Source organism: Symsagittifera roscoffensis, chromosome 1 (genome assembly GCF_963678635.1).
Source record: "Symsagittifera roscoffensis chromosome 1, txSymRosc1.1, whole genome shotgun sequence".
Lineage (NCBI taxonomy): Eukaryota > Metazoa > Xenacoelomorpha > Acoela > Convolutidae > Symsagittifera > Symsagittifera roscoffensis.
Genome location: NC_087062.1, coordinates 65,048,535 through 65,067,118, shown reverse-complemented (window position 1 = coordinate 65,067,118; position 18,584 = coordinate 65,048,535). Strand labels below are relative to the sequence as shown.

The 18,584-nt window shown below is 33.7% G+C and overlaps 2 protein-coding genes across 4 annotated transcripts in view; both read right to left on the bottom strand.

The window, feature by feature from the left end:
* LOC134847790 (NADH-quinone oxidoreductase subunit B 2-like) overlaps positions 1-5,191 on the bottom strand; it is a 60,143-nt gene extending 54,952 nt beyond the window's left edge. Inside the window, exon 1 of the mRNA XM_063865009.1 lies at positions 5,182-5,191. The gene's annotated coding sequence lies outside the window, so the exon portion shown is untranslated. The remainder of the gene's footprint in view (positions 1-5,181) is intronic.
* Positions 4,383-18,584, bottom strand: part of LOC134847739 (uncharacterized) — a 569,481-nt gene continuing 555,279 nt past the window's right edge. For 2 of the 3 annotated variants that reach the window (XM_063864938.1, XM_063864945.1), the window contains exons 9-17: positions 18,354-18,584; positions 16,780-16,886; positions 15,593-16,078; positions 14,930-15,373; positions 14,362-14,745; positions 12,236-12,337; positions 10,473-11,087; positions 10,012-10,214; positions 4,383-5,142 (exon numbers count right to left, since the gene is read on the bottom strand). In XM_063864938.1, the coding sequence (XP_063721008.1) occupies positions 4,924-5,142; positions 10,012-10,214; positions 10,473-11,087; positions 12,236-12,337; positions 14,362-14,745; positions 14,930-15,373; positions 15,593-16,078; positions 16,780-16,886; positions 18,354-18,584 (2,791 nt within the window). In that variant the 3' untranslated portion in view covers positions 4,383-4,923. The remainder of the gene's footprint in view (positions 5,143-10,011; positions 10,215-10,472; positions 11,088-12,235; positions 12,338-14,361; positions 14,746-14,929; positions 15,374-15,592; positions 16,079-16,779; positions 16,887-18,353) is intronic. The other variant, XM_063864954.1, reaches the window with a different exon arrangement.

Here is an 18,584-nt window from a genome sequence, read left to right as displayed (position 1 = left end):
ACAAATATCAACTAAGACTAAATAATAAGATAGTAATGCATAGGTTTAGTTTGTCAAGTTTGTACCAGTTTGGATCGAAAAATGTCAATTAGTAGCACTATATGGAACCAGTTCAAAGCAAGTATTTATTATATCCAATTATATTCTAGATAAACTATCTCTGTAAAATACTTAGAACTAACCAATCATGATCAATGATTGAAAAGGATTATTTCATGAATAGACTGTCCAGTTACAGAAAACAACAAAAAAAGGTTTGCGATGGTTTTTTTGATATTTTGGAAAACAGGTAAACTTTTTTGCTTGATCAATCTTTCTGTTTGAGTTAGCTAGGAAGGATGTAGGATTTAGTTTGCTTATTTCCCAAAACGTCGTAATTTAGAGCTTTCTTTGAAGATGTTTAGAATGTTTATGCCAGCATTAGTTACAAAATTGACTTTTGCAGTGTTAAGTTTCATCAAATTGATCACAAATCATATCTACAAAATTGAGATCTTCGTGATTCTTAAAAGTTGATGTTTTAAACATTCAAAAAAATTACAGAAACGAATTACGAAGCTCTTATAGTTTGATTTTCCGAAAGGTAACATCTACATGGGACGTAAGCTCAGTTCTGGTAGACTCACATTAATAAATTTTTTCCAAATGTTTTACATGGTTTTAAGATCCAACCTATATTTGCTGTCTATGAAAGTGCAACTCCTGACTTTTTTGTGAGTTTCAACTCTCAACTAAACTATTTTAACGTTTCAACTAAACGAACAAAATCTAGAATCACCGAAGAAGAATCTATCTGATGAATTCAAATAAAATCAGTGAAGAGATCAAAAAATCCGGAAACAGCCAGCAACTTCAGCCGGAACCATGAAACCAAAAACATTTCACACAAAAATGAAATTAAAAAAACTTCCAAAACTCCAGATTATATAATGTACAACTACCATGTACGCAGCATTAGCTAGCGCGTTTACCATTAGAGAGTTTTCAATGCATTTTTGGCTTTTAATGTATATATATATTTTTTTCATTTTGGGTACAATTTGGTTTCAATAAAATATAATGAGGCGATCAAACCAACTACACCGTAGCAAAAATCAGACACTTCGATGATTTTATTTGAGCCAGCTAAAATGTAGGTGGAGGAAGGAAAAAACGTAGAATGGTTTTCAGAGGGTTAGGTTTTTTACTTTCAATTATTTTATATTATGTTAGGCAATTACCATGGTTATACGCGGAACAATCCAAATCAGTTTTAACAAGCCGACTGTTGGTTGTCATGTGATACAAGGTGATTTTCAGTTGTCGTATAACACACGAGGAGTCTTGGTTGTCACGTAATACTTGGTGTATATTAAGTTTTTTCACCTATTGGTCCGCCATTTGACAACGCCCATCATAATGTGCTATATGCATGCATACTGCTACCCAAAACAGATAATCTCGTTTCTTTCTTCATCTTTTCGATAAACTCTATTCTAGAAATCCATATATTTTGGTAAACATTACCAAGAAACTATCAGATTGATCAACGCAAAAAAAATATTTAGAGATGAGATTGTTGGTCTTAGAAAAAGAATCCAGGTGAATATCCGGAAAAGATTCTGCAAATCTCTGTTTATAATAGTTTGATTATACAGAAGCAAAACAGTTCATTTACCATCTTTGTCATTTACCACTACCATAAAACTGACCATTTTGTCAACAAAAGTCTTTTACGGGAAAAAAATCTAGTACCCAGGTGTAATTGCATTGCTTATCGCCAGAATACAAAAATTGATGAAAACATGAGATACAAAAACTTATTGGAGAGGAACAACAAAACAATAAACCAAAGCAATTCAATTCTTAGATCAAGTTCAAATTATTTCGGAAAATTTTGAGCCAAACACAAAATCTAGAATCACCGCAGAAGAATCTAATTGATGAATTCAGTTAAAATCAGTGAAAAGATTTTTAAAATCCGGAAACAGCCAGCAACTTCAGCCGGACCATGAAACTGAAAACGTTTCACACAAAAATGAAAGTAAAAACTTTAAAATATTCGAAAATTTGCTGCGCGGGCAGAAAACTAACATGCCTTAGCTTATCAATGCCTTTTGGCTTTTATTTTTTTCTTTTTTTTTGGTACAACTTTGTTTCAATAAATTAAAACGAGGCGATCAAACTATCTACGCCGTAGCAAAATTCTAATACTTCTATGGTGCTTTATTGCCAATCAGATCTGGTACCATATTGATGATTATTCACGGAACTGCAAACTTACCAAAGCTCAATTTCGGCCAAACTCACCGGTGATTAAGGGTTATGTTTTTAAAGTGACAAGAAACTACAAGACTAAATTAGTATAAGTGGGATCTGCTCAGGTATTTAAATTTTTCAGCCAGTTATTTTTGGTGACGAAAAAACAAAGTTTTTTTTTCATTTTTTTCGGTTTCTTTTTTGCATTAGTTCATTACGTTCAAATTTTGATTTTTTCATGCGTGAGATAACGCTGATTTTTAAAATGAATTTCTGAAGCAAAGCTTCGTTATGGAAAAAGTTTCAATACAACCCTCAGTTTACCTGGTTTTTCTTTGCTGTACCTGATTCCGCGTGAAACCTGCAGATTGACACACGAATGCGAAGTCCATTTCCACTTGGTCTGAAAAATTTAACGCAGTTTTTCGTTGTATATTTTAAGATGTGCTCTTTCATTGTGCATCAAAAACATGTCAGTCAACTCCTGTCGTAGCGTTGCGAACTGTAATTTTACCGTTTGGCCAATTTTTAGCGTAAATACAGCTTAAAATAGAAGAGCAGAAGTGAAATGCTACTAATAAACATCCGCAATCGTGATTTCTAGCCTAATTTCCCAGCACCTTGATAAAATTTTTCGCGAAAGTCGGTGAGTTAGTTGAGCAGCAGTCAGAAAAACAGTTCTTGACTTTCTGTTACTTAATCTGATGATTTTGCTACAGCACTTCAATTTAGTAATCTTGTGCTTTTTTTTAGTATTATTTTGAAGTCAAATTCCCGCTGCCATTTCTTTTGAATTGAAGCAATAGAACCGGCATATTTTCTCAAACCTACCGCTGCAATCAAATTATACGATAGTGGCGAAGCTAAAATTCGCACCACTTGCGATACAAAGTGAATGACTACGTTTGAAAGCATTATGATTACCTAAAAGAAAACTAACCTTCAAAATAGTTATTATTGCGGAAACTAAGGCGAAAAAAAATAAGCAGACAGACGAGTCTAAAATAACCGAAAACTTTCCGTTTGCAAAAAAGCCCCGACTGGAATCAAACTACCATGCTTTTTCGTTTCAAGTATGGGTGTAAGCACTGCTGCAAATGAGCAGAATTTATAAGCAGAAACAATTTGATTAAAAGAAAAAACAACAAGAACCAAAACATATATATTCAAATTCAGAGTCGATAAATTTGCAAATTACAGAACAACTTTTAATTATACTCAAATTGTTTAAATCTGAATAAAACCCATGCTTTGGAAAGGAAGCCGATAAAAACCCTACAATTTAACATATATGCTTTTGAAAAAAAAACGAAATTGAGTCAAAAATTAGGACGAAAAATACGAATCAGAAAAAGACATGACATTTGTCTCTAAGACTATTTGCAAAAATCAACAAGACTGCTCGTATATTAGGGCAAAGCCCTGAATGTTCCGACTGTCCCTTAAGCCGTATCGAATAGTTTTTGGGAAAAGAAAATAAGGAAAACCTATAAATTTTGGAAAACATCTGTGTGAAATTGTGATCCGTACGAAATTTTTAATATGACCGATCTGATTAGCTAGCCTCAATCAATTTGGAACGATTTTGTTGAGCGTGATAAATCGCCAAGCATTCGCGTTACGCTCTCAGCAACATAAATATATTTTTCAAAGTGCGCATAATTTAGTCCAGAACATGGCCAATTTGCAATTTTCAAACCCCCAGAACTTAACAAAAAATCACCGGAGGTAAATTTTTTTTATACATTTGAATTCCGGAAGTCGATACCTTCAATGCGGTATAATTTTTTTTCGAAAACTATTATTTCGATTGGCGAGAATTGACTGAATAAAAAAACCGCACCGAGCATAAATATTCCGTTTTTTTTTCGAAAGTCGGAACAATTACTACCGAATAAGGGCTTGTTAGTTATATTTGAACTCTCAAGGAAGGAATTGATCATGACTTCATGTGAAAATAATTGCACGTATTTCCTAATTTCTTAAAATATATGTCAGAAAAGCTGTTTACGTCAAAATAGCCTTGTGCCCGATTACAAGACATTAGTTGACGCAAGTGTAATTACCTCCTCTATTTTTCAAAATTTAAACTTTATAGGCTCCATTATATAATTCAATTAACTACAGTGTCATACTCATTAGAAAAACATGAAAAAATTGAATTAAATTTACCATCGCACGCGTTAGCGTTAAAAGGTCTCTACAATGTACAATGAAATATTTTACAGCTTAAATTGAATTAAAGGCAGCTGTCAACAATATTTACTCAGACTATCAAGATTAATATTGGAATTGTGCTTTTTCTTGCATTAGAAATCGATACTTCAGGGAGTTAGCGCTCTCTTTTTTTACCAAATACTTAGCGCGTCACCAGTATAGCTAAGAGAGACAACTTTACAATCTGTAACCATTTACATTATCATGACTCAATACCAATGGAACCTGCCAATGCATAACTCAGCGTAAATACATCTCAATATTGACCTATTTAGATACAATGTTATCAAGCTCCAATTGAAAAAATGACAAAAACATGCTTCCGAGAATGCAACCTCCTCGCTTAGTCTCTTGACCGGAAATTCAAAGCTTGTAGGTCATTTTAAGCTAGAGACAATTTGACCTTGATCTACAACACTCAAAAATTTACATGCTATGGATGGTTTGTTTCAATGAACGAGTTTAAGTTTAATTAGGCCCTTGTTCGACTGATGATTCGACATCAGCATCAACATTGGTCGTCGCCTCTACTGCGTCATTATCGTTTTGTGCCTGGGATGACGTGTGGTCAGCTGTCTGGTCTCCGCTACTGTGGCTGCTTTGACCTGCCCTGTTCGGCTGTTGTTGCCTGTGCATTATATTGTTGCTGGCTGATTTCACAGGAAATCTCGATGGTCCAGAGTATTGCTGAAAAAAAGTTATCGCTTTTCTCCTCAATTCAAAAGAATTTAATAAGAATAGCGCTGAAAAAAGAAGTCATGAAAAAAATTAACTGGCTAATTTTTTTGGTTATCTCTGAAAAATCCTTTGCATGCACTCATAAATCAAACTTGAATTCTTTATTGATTTATGGTTGGCGAGAGACCTAATTATTTTTAAAGTCAATTCAGATACCCCATGAGCTTCCGATTTCACGCGGTTGGTTCTGAATTTAAAAACTTCATAATATCAGCCTGACAGGGGAAATCATTAAGTCTTTGCTATGTGAGACACGGATCTGATGGGTCTATTGCAGACACGAGCAGCATAAAATAAAAACAAGAGAGAGTCATAGCAATTTTAATAAGTTTATCAAGTTCGGCTAATAAAATTGCTAGCATACAATATCAGTTATAGAATGTAGATAGTATTGACCCTAAAATCAGAACTTTACATATATAGAGCACAATGTTTTTCAAAGGTATTGTTGTTTTTCAATCGAAAATTTCAGTTAGTTAAAATTTTTGCTTGCTTCTACCGTCATGGTTCAAAAGGTTCTTGTTTTCGATGAAACAAACAAAAAAGTCCTGATCAAGGAGACTATCTGACCATAAAACACCGAAAGCAAATTCGAGACAAAACGTAAGTTTGACGATACGATGGAAGCAATACAGAAAATAAAGAAAACATCGCCAACAGACAGTTGGAAACGAGTCAATGAATTTTTTGAGAAAGCAATTTAATTGTTCCGCTCAAGGAAGTCTGAAAACGGACCAGAAGGTCTCATGACTATCTCTCAGGCCAACGTTTAATGGTTGTAAATGCGGTTTTATAATAATCATTACCCGCAAAATAGCCTGCAAACAATTTATTACACAAAGGCGAAACTTCGCTAACACTATCGAGACTACGACAAAAAGCAGCTCTATAAAGTGCAATAAGGAAAAGTAGAAATAAGCATCGGATTAGTAAAAATTCGGCTACATCTCGAATTAGAACCTACTACCAACAGGAAAAACAGGGAAAGACTGAATGAGTTAAACTTTGAGTCTACAAAATTTCTTAAGTGAGGTACGCCAATTATGACGCATTAGCAGTACCAGCCAATTTGAAAGAAAGAAATTTTGAAGATTTTGCTGATGCAGTCAGCAATTTTAATGATTGTCAATTAAACAATTTTTTCCATAATTTTGCGATTTATACATCACAAACAATAAAGAAATGATAGATCTTTTTTTTCTACAAGAGGGGGGTTGTAGGTTATGGACAACTGATAGTAGTTTACCAGAGAAACTTCTCAGCACTTCTTAGAAATTGTACTGCTTAATTGAGGCATCACCTGACTATGCATTTCGGGCCTTTTGATGTCCTTGCACATCATAATTGTGTAAAGTGACAAATATCAGTTGAATAATCTCTGATATGAAAACAATTTATCATCATTATGATTATTATGATTTTATTATTATTATTATTATTATTATGATTATTATTAAAATGATTAATTTTATTATGATTATTATTAAAATGATTAATTTTATTATGATTATTATTATTATGATTATGATTAATATTATTATGATTATGATTATGATTACTATTATGATTATGATTATTATTATGATTATTATTATTATGATTATTATGATTATGATTATTATTATTAATATTATTATTAATATTATTTTTATTATGATTATGATTCTGATTATTACTATTATGATTATTATTTTTATGATTATTATTATTATGATTAATATGATTATTATGCTTATTATTATGATTATTATTATGATTATTATTATTATTATGATTATTATTATGATTATGATTTTTATTATTATGATTATTACGATTATGATTATTACGATTATTATTATTATGATTAATATTATTATGATTATTACGATTATTATTATTATTATTATGATTATGATTATGATTACTATTCTGATTAATATTTTTATTATTATTATTGTTATTATTATGATTATTTTTATAATTATTATTATTACTATTACTTATAATTTTTATTATGATTATTATCACTAGTATGATTATTATTATGAATATTATTACCATTTTTATTATGATTATGTTTATTATGATTATTATTATTATTTTTATGAAAATGATTATTATCATGATTATTATTATTTATATTATTTTTATTATTATGATTATTATTATGCATATGATTTTTATTATTATGATTATTACTATTATGATTATTACGATTATTATGATTATGATTATTATGATTACTACGATTATTATTATTATGATTATGATTACTATTCTGATTAATATTTTTATTACTATTACTTATGACTTTTATTATGATTATTATTACTAGTATGATTATTATTATAAATATTATTACCATTTTTATTATGATTATGATTAATATGATTAAATTGATTATTATGATTATTATTATGACTATTATGATTATGATTATGATTAGGATTATTATTATAATTATGATTATTATTATTATTATTATAATTATTAATATTATTATTATTATTAATAAAAAAATTATTATTATTATGATTATAATATTAATAAAAATAATAATAATTATTATTATTACTGTTAGTAATAAACGCGAGTAAACAGAAAAAAATACTGACTTGTATAGAAAACTTTCAAATTTCTTACAAAAACAGATAGCCTTAAAGCTCTTTGGATTTCTAGTCAATTTATGATTCATAATTTTTTTGATAAAAAATTTTCCAAAATTTTTATTTTGCTGAGGTATGTGACATCGACTGTTCGTGACATTTACACTTTTGCTGTTCTATAGTGAAAATTGTGTTCCTTTTAACAACGGAAGAGAACTGCATGCATCAGTGCATTTATACCTAAGGGAAATTATATATGAAATAATAAGTATGAATGCACTTCTTTGTTATTTCAGCATTTTAAGACTTATAATGAAAAAAAGCGAAAAAAAAGACATCATGACTTCTATAAGTGTCTAATCTACGTTCTTCGACTCAACAAAAAGTTATCCCTCTTGAGTTGCAGGTCCTAACTCATGAAAAAATGTGGGAGATTGGATTTCATTTGTGAAACATTAGCTGTGGAACATTAGCTGAGACAACCTCCACTTGATTGCAATGACTGAAATTCGATTCAAATACATTTAAGTTCAGACAGAAGATCAAGAATGCAACTATGATTTACAATTTCCCAAGGCATTCGAAATCTTCTACCCTCCTAATGCTATTGTCGCTGTGCTTCAAGGTGTAATACGGGAACAAGTAGTTTTGTGAAAAATCGCGTATCTGAAAGCTCGTGTTATAAAAATGATGAGAGTACATGGTGTTGATGGAAAATCATTTTAGGAAAAAGTTTAACTCCATCGTTACAGAATAGTGCTGATTTAAATTATACAGACAAAACGCATTAAACTAGATGTTTGAAACGCGTTTTTCTCAAATTGGGTTGACTTTAGAAAAAAATGATGGAGATAAGAGTTGCTTAGAATTTAAGCAGAATTAATTTGGTGCAATTTACTCTGCGAAATTCGAGCTCAAAACTTTATCCCAAATATGAATCATTTTTGGCTTTTTTTACTCAATCAAAAATAACGTTAAAACTAGTTGGTCGATTACTGACTTAATTATATCAAAGTCAGCCTCTTAGGTAGCCCAACATACTTAAAGAAGGTCATACTCTCCAAAAAAAACTGCGCAAATTGTTTAAAAATTCTTTTTAAAATGTTGGTGTTTTATATAATAAAGACCACCTTTTTTGTCTATCAAAGAAAAGTAAATTCATTTATACAAAGTTTTTGGAGAGTATGTCTTTCATAAAAATTGCTGGGCTACATAAAAGGCTCACGTTGATATAGTTAAGTCAGTGATCGACAAAGTGGTTTTGGCGTAATTTTTGATTTTAAAAAAAGCAAAAAAGATCCTTTTCTGATGAAAGATTTTGGGCACGAATTTCTCAAAAAAATTGCACCAAACTAATTCTGCTTATTGATTCTAAGCAAATTTTGTCTTAATCATTTATTGTCCAAAAACAACCCAATTTGAGAAAAACGCGTTTTAAAAATCTAGCTTAATACATTTTGTCCGGATGATTCAAATCAGCACTGTAGATAGTCTACACAGAGTCGATACTTCGCTTCAAAAACACTAGCTAGATCACGACAAAAAAAAACAGCTCTATAAAGTACAATAAAAAAAATTAGAAATAAGCCTCGAAGTATTACAAACGTCTCGGATTCGATCTACGGAGTCTCATATACTAATCACTTAGCTACGGACGCTTAATAGGTACCAAACACAAATAAAGTAGATACCAAACACAAATAGGTACTAAACACAAATTAATTGGTGCCACAAACAAAGCACAACATATGCTATGTATTTTCCAATGCTATAGTGGAATTTCCAAATAAGTGAAAATTTTTAATGAACACTTTTAGGTTAATAAGATAGGCTAATTTAAAAAGTTAGGCGAGTTAGGTTAATTAAAAAAGAAGGTTCGTAATAATACACCGAGCTGATCACTGGTGTAAATACATATGTATACATTCGTATATATTAGGTGTTTATTATGTTGAAGTTCAAAATTTTTTTTACTGAATTGAATAATAGTATTTGTGGTTGATTTTGTTTCTAGCAACACTAGATGAAGCTATTTCTCATATACGCTTTCTCTAGTTTCAAAAAATTATCCTGCTCATTTTTCCGTTCCAACTTAGTATTCAATCAGTTCAAATTTCGCTAACTTTTTCAAGATAAAAAATATATTCATATCTATTCGAAGCGTCGAAAGACTAGGTGAACATAAAAATAACCTTGTTTGCAATGATTTCCTTGAACTTAGGCAATTTACCTGAGCTCTTACTTCTTGTTGGCCTTGAATCTCTTCTTCGTCTTCTGTGCTGTAGTCGTCGTCATCGTCTTCATCTCCCTCGTCCACGTCGTATCCCCCCATGAGAGACGAACGCGCCACTCCCTCTCCATTCTCTATATTGAGATGACTCACTTGTGGATGACCGTCGTCATCGTCATCATCCTCTTCGTCACTCAGTATCACTACACGGTAAAAAATTGCACTTTTCACCAGAAATTAAACAAACTATCACAAAAACTGGAGAAAAGAACACATACAAATCACGGATTGACAATTATACGGCATTAGAACACTCTGTAACTGTTAAAATTTGCGGTATAACTGTCAATCCGTGATTTGTATGTGTTCTTTTCTCCAGTTTTTCTGATGTTTTGTTTGTTGAAAAGTGCAGTGTTCTCTAATGCATTTCTCGTCCAACTAAAAGTAATACTCCAACTAACTTGTTTCGTGATCTACACTCGTAGCTTGTAAAGTACGAGCAGTTCCAAAATCATTACTTTCATGGCTGCTCATCAAATCTGGCAATCGAATTCGTTCCTGACTTTGTCCTTGACCACGCCCTGAGATTACATCCACATCCAACTGATTGCGTCTCGATCGAATGTTGACCGCAACCGCCTCAGTCATTTCAGTATTCTCATTATCGCTCATGCTACTCACAGATTCGTCGTCGTTGTTGTCATCTGCGCTTCCGCTACACTGATCATCGCTTGCCGAGGGCATTCTATGACTTCGTGCCGATCGGATATTTGCCTCAAACTGAGACCTCATTGACCCTTCACCCTGAGAACTACTTCCAGACGCGTTTAAAGAGTAGCGAGGTCCTCGACCCATAGAGGCACGCTGTAACATCTGTGATAACTTAAAGGCGTTATTAGATGAGAAGTTACTGGCGCTGCCTGCAGGAATTGGCTTTTGGCTGGTCATTGCCTGCATTGAGATGTTCAGATCCGCGGAGGAGTTAGGACTCACTGTCAATTCGTCTCGCCAATTGGCATCGCTGTTTTGAGGCAATGAAGTTCGTCCTACTGGATGACTTTTTTCTCGCCATCGACCTAATTGGCCAATTGTTAAATGATGGTTAACCTTTACCTTTAACCTTCATATAAATAAGGCTCACCAGCAAAAAAACAATAGTCCCAAGTACGTGTCAGAAAGCGACAACTTGAGAAAACTGGATCTACAGGTAAAAATTTTTATTCCACCGGAAATCTAAAAATTAAATTCCACCTTCGAAACTAGAAACCGTACACGTTTTTGCGCCATTTCCACGTTTGTATTTGGAGAGTGTTATTTACTTCACTCTCAGCAGATGAATTTCAATTGAACTCAAAAAGTGCATATACAGTGCTGATTTAAATTATCCGGACAAAATTTGAACTTTGCAGCCCATTTTTCGCAAATTGCGTTAAGATTAGACAAAATAGAAGAGAACAAAAATTGCTTAGAATTTCATCACAATTAAAATGTGGCGCAAGTTTTTCTCCGAAATTCTCAACCAAAATTTTAACCCAAAAATAGGTCATTTTGGCCTTTTTCAATTAATCAAGAATTACGCTAAAACTACTTTGTTAATTGATGAGAATTATATATCACAAGAAGCCCAACAAAACCCTACAAAATTCTAGAAGGGTTAAACCTCCAGAAACCCGTATAAGAGAAAATATCTTTGCTTGATAGTCAAGAAAGGTGATATTTACTATATAAAATCCAAAATCTATATAAAAACAAATTTTAAACAATTTAGTCAAATATTTGGAGATTTAACCATTTTAGTACTTTCTTGGGCTGTGTAAGAGGCTTCTTGTGATATTTTTCATCAATTAACAAAGTAGTTTCAGCGTAATTCATGATTAATTTGAAAAAGCCAAAATGACCCATTTTTGGGGTAAAATTTTGACTGAGAATTTTGGAGAAAAAGTTGTACCATATTAATTCTGATGAAATTCTAAGCAACTTTTGTTCTCTTCATTTTTTGTCTAATCTTGACCCAATTTGAGAAAAACGTGTTTGAAAATTCAAGTGTTGTTCGTTTTGTTCCGATAATTTAAATCAGCTCTGTATACAGTGCATTCAAAAATGCATGATTGTGTGAATGCACATCTGTAGCTATTAGAAAATTTTAAGACTATTTCCTGAAGAAAAAAAAACACCAAAACGTATATAAGAGTCTTCACTACGTTCATTACTCTTAAAAACTAACTTCTCTGAGCAGATTGTGCCCCTCTACTTCGGCAGCTCTGGAGATGCTCGAAGTCCACAAAACTCGTCGGATCTCTTTTGGTTGCACCTCGTAGTGATCGATCTAAGAAAGTACGCATTTGTTCCACTTGAACGAACATATGGGAAATTGATTAGGTAGATCAGATTAACAGGAATAGACATCAGATTTACCGAATAAATGACTTTTGCCACGTTCATCGGAAAAATTCAACGAACGTTTAAATTTGCAGCATTTCACAGCTAAAACAGAGCCAAAAGACAATTGTTAAAAAATTAATGACCCTATACATCAAACTCTCTATAAAATTTATAAAAATCGCGAATAAACAACATGACCGCTGGAAATGTTTCAAGCACAGAGGCGAAGTTGCACCTTGCCTACGCAAGCAAAAATACAGCAGATGAAGCTAATGGAAACAGAGTCTTAGTGCTTTCACATTTCAATTCAAGTTTTGACCGAGCGGTGCTCTTTAAAAATGTTGAAAAGCAAAATCATAGCCAACAGACAGTTGGAAAAGTGTCAATAAACTCAAGGAGCCCAACAAAATGACCGACTTACGAAAATGAACCAAGAAATGTCCTCGGTTAATGGTGAAAAGCATTTTAACCTTGAAGCTGTTTAATTTCAAGATCTTTTAGCATTGAAAAAATATCTTGATTAAAGAAAACCAATTTAAAAAAAACGATGTATTAATTATTGTTCCGTCGGAGATTCTGAAAAATAAAGTCCAGTTTTGAAAATTAAATAATTCAATTGCCACTATTAGCAGTTTCGTTTTTGCTCAGTATAATCTGCTTGCAATAAGCAAACATATTTAAATTGCACTTTAAAGTCAAATTTCAATCAAAAATAAATTTGAGAGTGAACAATTTCGAGGGAAATTATTTGAAAATTTTTCAGATTTTTTTTTGAATTTTTCCCCACAAGTTGATATTCTTTTCGTCTAGTAACGTATTGATATACCGCGCTTCAATTATCTCAAATTGGCATCTTGCAATCCATCATAAATTAATAGGCAGAGGCTAAGCTGCGCTTCGCAAACAGTTAGCGAGAACACGACAAAAAAGCAGCTTTATAAAGTTAAATAAGAAAAAAAATAGAAAAAGGCCTCGAATTAGTAAAACGTTACTACGTAACGGATTCGAACCTGCGGCCTTGAAAATTGGAGTCTCACGCCCTGCCACGAACGCTTAACAACCAGCAAACCTAGTCGCAAATAAAGCAGCCACATAAATTGCCAATGCGATGCAGCAAAAAGGGCACCAAACACAAATAGACACAATTTTGCATGTAACTTGGAATATACCAAACTGAAGCCATCAACACTAACTTTGCATGTAGTAAATTGGAAAGCATAAGGTGGCAGTATGAATAAATTAGGTATTTCAAAAAAAATTGCGAGCTATACTGATCTAGAAAATTTCTGAATTCGAGTTTTTATTGTTGTTGTTTGAAACAAATAGCTTTTTTCGGTTCATTTGACGAATAAAAAATGCCTCAACTGTGTTAAATTAATACTATTCGAATGTCAAAGCACATGCGATCAAAAAGCCGTAATGGTGCCACCAAAAGTAGCACCAATATTTGAGACTTAGGTTAGAAAAAAAGAATAGTCGTACTATAAGTCATTAAATGTAAAAATGACACAGAAAAAGCTACAATTCGCAAAACAAGCCATAAAGTATGTCTAAAAGTTTTTATTAGAAAAAAGTTCAAAACAAGGGAAAAAATCAAAATATAAAACTTTCGCCTAGTGCGGAATCAAACTGCAGTGAATCAAACAAACAAAGAATTACTGAGACAATGGCTAAAAAAAGTAACTACAGATGCTTTGAAATTGTCAACGGTAAAAGTGGCACCTAATGAGCACGGCTTGTTAAAAGTATAATTTTGTCTGTTCTCAGGTCTTACTCCATCAATCAAATAAAAATCACACGATCTAAATAAGTGATAAATCACTTCGCTCATTAACAATTGATAAGTTTTACGTTACAATTTATATTGAAAATTAGCGCATTTGAAAACACTGAAAGTGCTCGTTACCACTGTTATGAATGCTGTTCTTTCACCCTCGAATGATTCTTAAATCAATTGAGAAGACTGACCTTTGTTGAAATCAGGAGCACATGAAGTGGACACTTGCGATCGCCTTATTGCACCCGTCCCCGTCTGTTGACCACTGCTACCCTGTTGCTGGTGAAAACTCCCGCTGCCGACAGCAGAGATACCATTGTGATTCTGCTGCTGCCTCATTGCCAGTTCCAGTTGCTCCGTCATCGAGTTCACAGCCGGAGCTGCAGGACTGTTAGCAGTGTTGTTTTGCAGATTGTTGGAGGGCGATGTTGAAGTCATGCTATTTGCGAGGTCTATGAGTGAGTTGTGGACCTGCTGTAGGGAGGAGTTCAGACTAAGTAGCATTTCCTGTTGTGAGTGCGTCGAGGAAGAAGAAGGCGCACTGTTGGTTCCTGGATGTTGCAAACTATTCGAACCTAATAGCATAACTTTTGCAACAATATGTACATGCCACCGAAGTCATTTTTCGGAGACTGGATACATATCTACCTTATATCGCGTACCTATGTTCATTGCCAGTATCTTGAAATAATCGGATTTACACTATCGGTTGCTTAACACTAAAATTGTTCAAAAAGACCCTTACATAATTTATCTTACCTTGATAGTTTCCACTATTGCGACTCAACTGGTCCATATATCTGCAAAAGGCCTCCGCAGTCAGTTGATTATCTGCGTCACTTCTTGCCGCCGCTCCGTTGGCGGCTAGAGGCGAATCGCCAAACATCAGTTGCTGACTTTGAAACTGTGAAGCAGGTTTCTGACCATCAGCTGAGGAATGTCTCGAATTGCTGACTGGAATGTCATTTTGCACCGAAGTTGAAGAGCTATTAGCTCTGGATGACGCCAGTAAAGCATGTGCTTCTCTCGCAACAGCTGCTGCCGCTGAGTCTTTCAACTTAAGACTCTCAACATATCTTAGCAGATCTGCGTGCGCCATTTCGTCGTAATTAACTATTTCGGTGCTTGCTCTGCTGTTGTCATTATTAAATGCTGACGTAGAAGGAAGCGATGTATCCGTTGAACCAAAATTATTGGTAGTTCCTAAACCAAATGACTCAGAATTAATTTTAACTTCAGTTCAAACCATGAGCGAATATGAACGCAAGCTTAGTCTGTGATAGTGCAAAGAATGTTACGAAATTCCTAGCTACGAAAGTAATTTAACATCTTTCAACACGGTATTGAAAATAATTTGCATTTTAAAAAGATTGCCTGAAACTTTGATCGCATTAATAAGCCTAAAATCGTCTTATATCTAACCTCGACCAGATCTCTGTTGCGTTGGCTGCCCTCTCTCAGTTTGATCCCTGTTCGATCTAGTCGATGAATAAGATATTGCTTCATCGTCGCCAGTAACACTTACTCTTTCTTCATGATTGTTTCTCCTACTCGCGTGAAACCCCGCACTGGATGGACGCGAACTCAGTACAGGAGGGGGCGGAGGCACAATATTTGCAATAGGTGACTCGGCAGTACTCACACTTATCCCTACTGCTCCAATAGCGGTTTCAAGGTCAATGTCATTGTCTGCAGACATCGTTTCCTCGTCAACATCATTCTCCTCATTTTCTGCTATGGCAGGAGTCCCTGGAGTTAAATTTATGATTTCTTCTGAATCTTCCGTTGTAGTTTCGGCCTCGTTATTTTGAGAGACATTGTTAGCCGCAGCTGAGGATTGAGCTGCGACGGCAGCTGGATTATCGCCAGATGCTACCATTGACATGCTAGAGTTGGCAGTTTCTGAACCTAAATTTAATTAACATCTCCACTTCTGCAAAACTGCTTAGAGAAAACTAGAAAAAATAGCAATTTTTGACACAGATGAGAAACTGCGCTTCGCAAACACTAGCGAGAACCCGACAAAAAAGCAGCTTTATTAATTGAATTAAGAAAAGATAGTAATAAGCCTCGAAGTAGTTAAACTTTTCTACGTATGGGCTTCCAACCTGTGACCTCGAGAATTATCGCTTCACAACCGGCAACAATTGTCATAAATAAAGCAGCTACATATGCTAACAAATTGCCAATTCTATGCAGTAAAAGTGGCACCAATTACAAATAGATACAATTTTGCAAGTAATAGTTTGGAATATAACAAACTGAAGGCGTCCACACTAATTGTGCATCTAATAAATTAGAAAGTGAAAAGCCACATTATAAATTATGCGTTTCAAAAAATTGCGGATATATTAAGGTAGAAAATTTCGGAAATCGAGTTTTATAATTGTTTTTGTTTCAACCAAATAGCTATTTGGGTTCATTTGATGAATTTAAAATGTATCAACTGTGTCAACTTATTACTATTTTAATGTCAAAGCACATGCTATCAAAAAGCTGTTAAAGTGCCCCAAAGTTTGCACTAATATTTGCGACTTAGGTTAGAAAAAAATGGTCGTAGCATAACACTAACGCTCACAGAAGTTCGCTAGTGTGATAATGGAACTTACCTTCAGGAACATCAATTGATCTGCACCTGTCTGAACTGAATCGCTCTTTATAATCAGATAATTGCTGCTTCTGACCTTCCACCTTCTGCTGAAGTTGACCGACATACCTAAAACATAGCCAACAACCAGTTAGAAAAGTGTCAATGAAAAACCAAATGAAACAAAAAACTGACTTGTAATGAAACAAAAAACTTTGAACAATTTGAAGAAAGTATTTTAAATATATGGCCTTAAATCGCTTCGAACTTCAAAAACAAATTAAGATTGGCACTTTTTTTATAATTAAAATTTTCTTTTTAAAATAAAAGTCACTTTTAAAGTCGATGACCTTTACATTTTGCAGATAAACAGTGGGATTTGCATTCATTTTAACAAAGGAAATGAACTTAACTTCAAAAGAAATCAAAAATCAAACCGCGAAAAACAAAATTTGAGCCTGAACAAATTTTAAGACTTTTCGCTCATCGACTCAAAAAATCAAAAATCAAACCGCGTAAAACAAAACTTGAGCATGGACAACACAAAAAAAACATCAGTACCTACTTACTGGTATTCGCTTTTTTGATAACATTAACCCAACTTGAAAAAACTGGATCAATAGGTAAAGTTTTTATTCCGTTGCAGTGGCGTGCGCAGAAATTTTTCTAGGGAGAGCGGTTTATCGAAAAAAAAAATTCAAAATTTTGCTTACTTTTTTAGACTAATTTGATTTTCCGAGCTGTGTCTAAAATAGTATGAGGACCCTATTTTGTGAAAAAAAAGTTTGCGCCGCAGGCAAATTTTTCAAAAAAAAAGAAGCCAAAAAAGGCGTTTTGAGGCACTTTTGGAAAATTTTGACCCAAAAAATTACGTTTTTATGGCGCGCGGCACGCTACTGTTCCTCCCCCGGCACGCTACTGTTCCGTTGGAAATCTAAAAATTAAATTCCACTTTCGAAACTAGAAATGGTAAATGGTTCACGTTTTTTCGCGCCATTTCCACGTTCGTATGTGGAGAAAGCTATTTACGTAACTTTCAGATGAATTTCAATTGAACTCAAAAAGTGCATATATACCTAAGTGCATTCAAAAATGCAAGATTGTGTGAATGCACATCTGTAGCTATTAGAACATTTTAAGACATATCCTGAAAAAAAATCAGCAAGACATATATAAGAGTCTTCACTATGTTCATTACTCTTAATAAAACAAATTCTAATAAAACAGCCAATAAGAAGTAGAATTTTGATGGGCACTAATTATACGAGTAAGCATTGGATCAAAGAGGACTGACCCCATAACAGTAAGCTCGCTTGAGTAAAAATAAGTATAAATGGTTATTTCCAAAATCGCGTGCTGCAATAGAAAAAAAAACGATAGTCTCGAACCTTAAGACCATTGGAGCCTCAATCAGGTGTTTTACCACAACACCATATGCCTATTGAGTACTACCACAAGTGTTAATTGATGAACCATTATACGCAAAACTCACTTTTTCGCAGATTTGTAAGAAAAGCTGGTTAATTGAATTATTGAAAAAAGCATTAAATAATTCGAGCGAGGCAATATCTTTTAATCACAGCTATTTCAGCGTACCATTGGAGATCTCTGCACTTTTGGTGGAAATTGGGTGGTCTGACTTGGAACTGAAGCGTAAGACAGTCTGAGCGGAGGTCATGGAACCCATCGATTGCCAGCAGGTCCAGTCGGAAGAATCTGTTGTAGCCCCAGCACTCTCCTACTTCAAAATCAGATGCGAACTCCCTCACGACGTTGCGACTGTCGTCGGGATGCGAGTGGTGGACCATCTCTATGCGATACTCGTAT